General features: G+C 32.8%; 1 protein-coding gene across 1 annotated transcript in view; it reads left to right on the forward strand.

Moving 5' to 3' along the window:
• Smp_211180 (alpha(1,3)fucosyltransferase,putative) overlaps positions 1–9,360 on the forward strand; it is a gene marked incomplete at both ends in the record, with an annotated part of 36,036 nt that extends 26,676 nt beyond the window's left edge. Inside the window, 5 exons of the mRNA XM_018791162.1 lie at positions 2,076–2,163; positions 4,098–4,210; positions 6,640–6,809; positions 7,916–8,168; positions 9,088–9,360. Of these exons, the coding sequence (XP_018645676.1) occupies positions 2,076–2,163; positions 4,098–4,210; positions 6,640–6,809; positions 7,916–8,168; positions 9,088–9,360 (897 nt within the window). The remainder of the gene's footprint in view (positions 1–2,075; positions 2,164–4,097; positions 4,211–6,639; positions 6,810–7,915; positions 8,169–9,087) is intronic.
• Positions 9,361–9,627: the final 267 nt, after the last annotated feature.

Genomic DNA, 9,627 nt, shown 5'->3' on the forward strand with positions numbered 1-9,627 from the left:
ATCTCTGTGAGAGCAGTTATGTTCTACACTTTCGAAACCTAGCTCTTCCGAACTGAGGATGTTTGGTGACTCTGTATTTGATCATTGTCTTTTTCGAAGGATCGCTCTCATCTGGTGGCAATACAATCTTATTAGTACCGAGGCTCGACATTACATGTTTATGTGTAGTGATTATAATTCACTGGGTGCCACAATTTTGAAACACTGAATTCAATGTCTTGAACATGTTTTACAGCTATCACCCAAGTGGCTTCCAAACAGCTTGTTATTTATTGACCCTTGGACAGAGTCATTGGTCAGTTTATGAAATGATGCCGGGGTATGAAACGTAGCTGTATATTATTGGCATCTATCGGTTTACCACAACTCCCCAGTTGGGGTTACGAAATTGTGCAACTCGGTCGCCTGAAATGTCATCAGGCATGACTCAGAATAAAAACAACTGGCGATTATGCTGTAGTTTTTTGCGATAATCCTCATAGTAATTAAACGATCTTTCTCAACTGAAAGTTTTTTGTGCTATGCATTCAACTGAACTATACCTCTTACGAAACTCCATTTGTGTTCATCAGTTTACTGAGTGAACTACTTTATTTTTTTAAAGTATTGTCCATTTACTAGTATAGAATATTCCTTTTGATGTTATAGTGTGTCAGGATCAATGTGCTTTGAATACAAAACTGACAGTTAGACTTTCATAGTGAAGCTTACCAGTTCATTACTTGAAATTCTGTCAAAATGTATTGCCAAGCCAAATGTACTTATTGATCAACAAAAGTTAACCGAACTGTTGTGAAAAAAACAACATGATACTATACGGTACTTCATAGTTGTTTTAAAAAACAAACCTTAGTGTTTTCCATTGACGTCTTCTCTTAATACTTGTGAAAGACATATTAAGAGATCATATTAAATTAGAAAAAAACTAGATTTTCTCCTGGTATTTTCAAATAAGATAACTTTTTTGAATTTGGATATGCATCCTAATAGTACACGTAGCTTGTATAGAATATTGTGTGATTTTGATTTTAACTTAAAGACATGTTGAATGTAGACTTTCATCATAATGTCAGGTCACATATTATTTCTAGTCTGTATCAACCTATATCAAGTAAAATCAACACATTAAACTTGACAATAGTTATTGGTCGTTTATATCTTTTAAATTAAATTAAATCCCTCCTACACCTAATACCCATAACTGCATACGAGAAAAAAAATCATTTTCAATTCATATGCAGTGATTTCGTTGAGGTATACTATCAAACTGTAGTAGTTTGGTACTGGAATAGTATGGTAATAATTAATGAATTATTTTCCCGGCACAAAAGCACTATATATATCCATGCATCATTAATTACTCTGATAATCATCTATATCTAATTACGCCTCCAAATATTAACTTTTTGAAGGGATGCGTGTGTTGTCCATTTTCATTTAGTCAGAGATCAAGCTGTTATGTGTACTTTTCTGTTGCAAACTTAATTCAATTACGAGTAAGAGGTTGTGGAGATTGTTAAATTCTATTAAAATCATGAAACTGTATGAGTTAGATTACCATTGAAAACCTGGGATTACAGGACACTTCTGTCGTCTCATTATGCGACTACTCAGTGGTGCATATCCATTATCCCGCACGGGGGATAGAACCCAGGACCTCCATTATCGCGCGCTAACGCCTAACCTCTGGACAACTGAGTCAGCATCCAACGTTTTCAATGTCCAACTTCAACCAATCCGAGACATTGCGCGATCGATTCCCGTTGTCCCCAGTGGATAACTGTCTCATACCGAAAACGGATTAGTTTCATAGGTCAGTGCTTCTAAAAAAGACTCTGGAAACTTATTTTCAAAGCGATTCCGTAGTAAGCACATGATAATTACCAGTAAGGAATCTTGAAGATTAAGCGTTCGCGCCCAAGACCGAAGGTTCTGGGTCCGGTTCCTACGTGCAGGGTAGTGGAGGAGTCCCATACCAAGACGAAACGACCGCCCAGTGCTTCCAGGTCTTAAATATTTGTCTAACTTTGTCGGTTCATGATTTCAATAAATTTTTTGCTCTTATCGTTTTACAGAAGAGAATAAAAAATACTGAAAATGAAAGGGATTCAATTTTGAGAATTATAGCGCATTTACAAACTCAAAAGGGACTTGTTACCGACAGTAAGTATTCTTATGTTTTGTTTTAATTTTTCAAAAGGAATTATCTATTATACAACACAAAAATTGTTTAGAGTAGTATGTTCTATCGACGATTCGTTCATTATCTGTGATGATATTTATCACGCCACATAATCATTCCAACATTTCTCATCCAAACATAAGGAATTCCGGTTTGCCGGCATTTAGGAGTTTTGAAATTAAAATAAACGGAACATCACGAGGGAAAATAGTTGTCAATTTTATTTGTGATGTTATTTTTACTATTTATAGGTAAAGGTAATGTTTTTACAACTAATAATATTTTACTCAAGTTTGATTGAACACATAGTCACCCCTGACATCTCAATTTTTTAAAATGTTTGAATAAGTGTCGTGCTGAGTAGATTACACCAACATCAGAAATTTCTTCTTTTATAATTGGCTGAAAGTTTTAAAACTAAAGTGGATATAACATTATATGCTAGATTAATGCAAGCGACTTGCAGAAAACCATAAACTTACATTTCTTCCTAGTCGACACAACAATACTAATCTACAGTTTTAAACGACTCATATTCGAACTCACATCAACTTGTTCCACAATCGATGACGTCATCAACTTGTTATACGGTCTAGCATTGACCTCTCATAAGCTTCGTTTGATTTCCCTAGTCTGTTTATTCTCAGTAATTGTTGTCATATTGTGTAATCATTAAATTTGCTTGGATCATATTGATCAATATGAACATCAAATTAGCAAATTTGCATTGGCTTGATAGTAGACACCCAACAAGATTGGGTGTCTTGTCCCGCGAGAAACCTAGGTCCATAACAATCTACTAGTGATCTACAACCACTCAGTATCAAAAGTAGTGCATCTTAATGTCAAATAACTTAGGTTAGTGGTTACATTGGAAAGTAAATTAACTGGATTTGGTTAGCGCTTAAGTCTAGAATGTATAGCATGGTTTATAGACAAATAAACACAGTGAATATCCTAGTGATGAAATAGTGTTTTGGTTAGCATTTCTACTCATTTGTGAACTTGAACGAAATCTTCAATCAATAATTTTACATGTTGACTTTTTAATATAATTTTTGAGTCTCTGGTGTTTCATCAGACTCGTGAAATCTATGCGTTAAAGGAGTATTCTACATTAATGTCTTATTCAAATTCATTACTCCAGTAATTATTATATTTAAATGATGAGTTACCCTTAATCAATTTGTTGATAAAAACACTTTCAAAAAATGATATTATAAATCTCAGGAACTAACTAACTGCTATGACGGAACGAATATTGGAATAGTTAAAACTTTTGAAAATATTTTTGGGATTAAATTCACTTGGTATTGCTTGGGATTATTAATAGTATTTGCATCATATAGTTAGTAGCTTAACTGGATTATTGAGTTCCTATGTTTTCCTTGTCCAAAGCTTTCTCTGGAATCATCAACTGTCGTTATGCGTTTTTCTACTCCTTAATTATTGTTAATTATGTACTATTTACTTCACTCTCTGCCCCTTATGGCATGATTTTGTTTAAAGTATGATTTCTTATTTGCTTTACCGTGCTATGCTGGGTAATTGAAATGTAATAATAGAAGCTTGGTTACAGACTTTTCGGACTTGAGGCTGAGGATAGAGGAAGACAGGTGGATAAGTAGACCAACATGGATGAGTCTTTCACTAACTCAAGGTTAATTGTACTGACCAGAACGCATCACTACTCAAGACTTAGGACGGTAGGCTGAAGTCGGAATAGAAGATGCGGAGTAGAAAAGTTATGATCAGAATACTGATTGGTAAATTTAGCACGTGATACCGATTCGTATTTTGAGACATAACATTTACAATGCAAGAGTAATTAGTTAATTTAAAACATTACCACTAACATTGTGAAACAGAAAGCACTAAATATTGATACAATATAAGCTATTATGATTTTTCTCAGATAACAAATATTCTAGTCATGAATCATACCCAGTGAACGGAATTAACTCTTCATGTGTTGAGAATATGTGGAAGCAAAACTCGTGTGAAAAAGTTAAGCATAATGACGGAAATGTAAGTACATTTTTTTCTTTTTGTAACAATACAATAAGTGATTATCAATGCAGGATCAGTTCAATACAATACTTTTCTCAGAAGTAGCTTAAAGTTTTTAAGTAGATAGAATAATTTGGTTGTTGTTGTTGTTATTATTGTGAATTCTATCGTTTTAGATAAATTAGATAAAAATTCGTTGGGCTTGTAAACATTATTATCCTGAAGTTGACATTAAACTTTTACATTTAAAAAGATTGATTACTAAGCTTTAGATGAGCTAACTAATAAAACTTTGAATACTAAGCCTATTATCTTTATATAAACGAAAAAGTGGCCTTCTTGAACATCTAGGCTACTTGTTCCTGCCATATACATACTTCAATAAAAACGTTTATCGAAAATGTACAACCTTTCGTTGTACAAGTTGCAAAAGGCTCAATCAGATATATCGTGATTTCCGGCAATATGCAGCGAAAAGAATGTACATTATTTAGCTGTCGATTTACTGGATTGATAACTCTTAACTGGCAACCACTCAACTTGTTGAAATAATTTGTGCTGAGAATTCTATATTGTACCAAAAATAGAATATTGAATAAAGCTTACAATAATAAAATAAATATATTCTTTTCCAAATTATCATTAAAACTGGTTCAAGTTATTATATTCCCATTTCTTTCATCTCGTTATTCTCTACCTCTTTTAATATAGTTTATGCTACACCGAATAATTAATTTATTTCATTCTAATTCTAGGAATACTACGTGTGTATCTATAGTTATTTCTAATTTTATTAATAGATCATATGTATTTATACTAGAACTGATACTTTCTCGAAATCTAAAACTGTTATATCCTAGTGAAGACGTAAGTACGGGTAACTTCCGGGACTTATAAATGGATGATTATTTTATATATATTCTTATTGTTTAACTATTGAGTAGCTAGACTGTGTATATCTATATTCATTTGATTATAAGCTTCATTTTTGACCTATTAATTATTATTATACGATTTACTGTCCCTAAATTATATTCAGTTTATTGATTATTGTCTCCCACGTTTGCAGCCACATTTGGCTTGATCTTGCACAAATATTATTTTCTATTTTATGGTGTGATGTGGCCTGTCTGTCTGATATATAAACAAAGTATGCTTGAAGTAAATGATCTGCATAGCAGAAGCTGCAATTAGTGTTTTCGGACTCAACTGGAAGGGCTAGACTACTCATACTGGTCGAACGTCATTGATTTGGCACAGTATTAAGATTAGAAAAGTCGTATTTCGATTGGTGAATAAATCACGTGATGAAAGCCGGACATAAATTCATAATGGATTGATGACGGCCTTCCTATTATTTTTTTTTTAATTCATAACAAAAACAGTCCATGAATACTTCAATTCAAGAAATATATTAACTTTGGTTTGTTTTTTTTTCCTACAAATTAATACTGGTTAGCTAGTATATAAATGTAAATTTTCCTTATTACTTTATATTATCGTTTAAATTTAAAAAGTATTCATAAAAATTGAAAATCATAGTCGCTAAGGTCTTTCTCAGATAATATCATTTAGGCTATTTACCTATAAAAATTTACATGGTAAATGTTGTATCCCGAAGAGAATGGTGAATGGTAACTTTTGAGGACTATTTATGGACCAATGTAATCTGTATATTTCCTATTGTATAATTATTGTATTATTAGCTTTATTTTGACCTTTGAACTATTATTATACGATTCTTGGGTTATCATCAGTCTATTGATTACTTTCCCCCTATTCACAGCCACATTTGGCCAATTATTGTACAAATGTTATTTTCTATTTTATGGTACGATGTGGTCTGTTTGGTTGGTATATAAACCCAGTATGTTTGTGAATAATGATCCATATTGCCGAGGCTGTTATTGGTGTTTTGGACTTAACTGGCTGGACTAGGCAGAAAGCAGGACCGAGAAGTACTCAAGACAGCTCATACAGCTTTTGTATATCATTGCTCCGATCAATAAACTCTTCTCTCATTGGCGGGAATCAGCACGTCCATATATCAAATAGGGCACGCACCCACTTATACGTTATAACAGTAGGTATATTAAATGGAATCTCTGAAACAGAAATGAAATTCTTTAAAGAATGCTTTCATTGTAAAGGATTTAAGAGTCATGTATATTTAATTCAGTTCTTCTTATCATTTACTTGTCTCTATTTATAAAGTAATTACAATAAATAAGGAATATGTAATGTTGTAGTTGCAGTCAATAAACTTCTTGACACACAGATAAAGTAGCACAATTCATTTTAGTCAATACTTCCCATAGGTTTTATATTCCCAGGACTAAACATAACTCCTCCAAGTTCTAATTTTCCGTTATTTTATCATCACCATATTCCTTTTGCCTAATTAATCTTTATCACTGAATAAAATTAATCCTATTTTTACTACGTAGGCTCTTCGCGAATCAAGCAATCTTTCTGAGGGAATTCATTCAAAGTGTAGCAGATACAATATTGCTCTAAACAATTCTAAACAATGGCTAAGTAGTTCAAATGCAATCAGTCCTCCGGAAGAATGTGGTGCGGTAGAGTTTCATAATATTGAAAAATTTATTAACGTTGCGTAAGTTACACATGGAATTAGGTTAAATAATGATTACTGTCAATGAAGAATTATCGTCATTCTAGGTTACCATTTTAGTATGGTTTTAGGAACAGCGAACACGCAGTGTCTAAAAGTTGAAGCATATATTTTTACTCACTATATGATTCTACGTAAATCTACTTAACAGTAACAAATTCATTGAGCTTGGATTTAGTATATACAAAGTTATCAAGGGTAGAATCAGTCTTTTCCAATATAATATTCCTTACAGTCAATCCAATTTATTTTATAGATAATATATTTGTCGTTGTTTACTTGTGTGTCATTTCGTCTGTATATAGTACAACGAAGTGATTACCTTGTTTTGTGATCAACATTGATTCCGAAAGGTTTCACAATCATATGTCCCAGGACAATCTGTTACTTGGTTTACGAGGTTGACTTTCCGGTGGTCTGTTGATTCGGCAGATATCTCTTGTTGAAATTGCTGGACAATCATTTTTACGGAAGCCAGAGAGAAAGTTAATTTCCTCAGTTTCTTGTGTATTGAGAGTTCTACATTGTGCTTTAACTCCTTTGAATAATGTTTGTACATAACTCTTTTTGTGTATTGTTACTGTCAGCAAAGCCAAACGGTTAACATCAATACACTGACAAATAACGACAACAGAAATTACGAAGGAAATTAATTGCAAACAAAACCTTCAGGACAAATCGATCTTATATTTGTGGTATAACTAAAAATCACCTCTAAATGAATTAGACATTGGTGATGTCCAGAACTACGATGAAAGCTTTTTAAATAAGCCAGGGAGCTCAGAGAACGCCATATAACCAAAGATGTCCGTCTGAGCTTCAAATTTTCATCTTTCCGAAGTTTAAGCGTGTTTCATGCATTTTCGACCAATCAGCGCTAGTGGATGAGTTGAGATAACCACAAAATTTATGCGGTTGTGTATACAATTAGAGACTGACCAGTTGCAGTCTTAAAACACCAATGGGAAGATTCAAACAAGTAATACTAAGTGAATTTACAAGTCTAATTAGCTTTATAATTATACTTAGAACAGAAATAAATTCCACCCGGAACATACTGATGCTGCTTGTTACTTCCATTTGCATAGGCTGATTCGAAAGCTTCAAACCTTGGCTGATCATTGTCGCAAATCTTTACAAACATGTTTATATCCCCACCAAAATGGTAGTATGAATCCTGCTCATAAACCTGAAACGCCAACTTGGACTAATGTACCGAATTCCTTTTCAAGAGGTTGTCCATGTATAAATTCCAGTTTAAATGGTGTATTCGTTACGCGTAAGTCTAACCATGATACAACTGACATTACCCTTTGTAAAGTCAAAGAGCCAGTCAAAGATGTAAGTTTTTGTTATAAACTGATTAAGTATTTCTGGACCTACTTATTGTGTATTTTTTGCATATTAAAAACTGAAAATCTAATTTTTCTTTAAATTCTACCATCATCAGTGCATTTGCGTATTATCTTTGATGACTATAATTGATTAGAGAGATTTCCCCCTAAGTAAAGGACTATATTTCAGCGATATCATTATTGTGTAATCACCGCACGCGTATACTAATTTAACCATCTACATGACGAAATAATCTTGGCTAGACCGCCACTAGAAACCAAAAAGCACCAGATATTTGTATCTTTCTAATATGGAACTCCATAGCAGAGCGCATCCAGCGCTCCTTTGGGAATCAAGCTCAGGATTTCATGCTTTGCAGCGTCCATATACAGTTGAGATCTAATGGTTCATAAGTTAAACTTTATTCAATTTGAGACTCCACAAGACTATCTTTCACTGCCATTGGTGAGTAACTGTCTCACACATGAGATGGTTGAACTCTACTGGTCACAGCTTTTCACCAAAACTCCTGGAACTACCTCTCGAAATTAGTTACTCATTAACACATGAGTATTAGTAGTCTAAGAAGTCTGTAGACATTGCTGAATTTCATAATTCTCATCCTTGGCAGAGTTTTAATTTTTAAGATGAATCTCACTTGCCCTAGTTCTTCTGTTAAATGTTTCTAATGAATTCTTGTTTGTTTTCATTTGTGATATTCATAGTTGTGTATTGAATGGTGAGATTATTAAAATAACTCATTAGTCATGAGTTATCTAACTTGTCCAATTAAATATCAAATCCTATAGTCAGTAAAATGTAGTTGTGATGCTTTTTGAAGGTATCAAAAACAAGTAACATAATTCCTGTTGTCTTGTAATTTACCTCGGTAGAGTTGACATAATTTTTCTGTACGACATTTCAGGAACACTCTTGTAAAACTTCATTGGATAATTCGATTTCGATGAATCCATTATCTAATTCTAAGTCTCAAGTTTGCCAAGCTGTTGAATTTGTAACAAGTGTTAAACCATGTCAAAAGATTTTGAATACTAATAAGTTAACATTTACAAGTAATAAATATTGTAGTGGAAGATGTTATCATTGTAAAGAAAATCAGTCGAAGACAAACAGGTTACCTGTGATCTACAAAGTGACTGATTATTCTGCACCAATGAAAAAAGTTGCATGGAGATGACAATAACATTTGGATATGCTTAATGTTTGAAGATATAATAGAAAACCAAATATTTTTTTAAAGAAATATACTTGCGACACTTGTATTTTTTCTACCATCAACCTTTTTAACTAGTTATTAAACATTGAGTTTGTCAGTTGTTGAAACTACCTATCAGTAACTGGTGCTTTTCTATGTTAAAAACATACATGTAGGGAACACCAGCTAAGTTCTATTAATTATTTTAAGAAAAGTTGTTTCTATGACAAATGTAATGTCGTTGAAAAT

Source organism: Schistosoma mansoni, assembly GCF_000237925.1.
Source record: "Schistosoma mansoni, WGS project CABG00000000 data, chromosome 4 unplaced supercontig 0032, strain Puerto Rico, whole genome shotgun sequence".
In the NCBI taxonomy this organism is placed as follows: domain Eukaryota; kingdom Metazoa; phylum Platyhelminthes; class Trematoda; order Strigeidida; family Schistosomatidae; genus Schistosoma; species Schistosoma mansoni.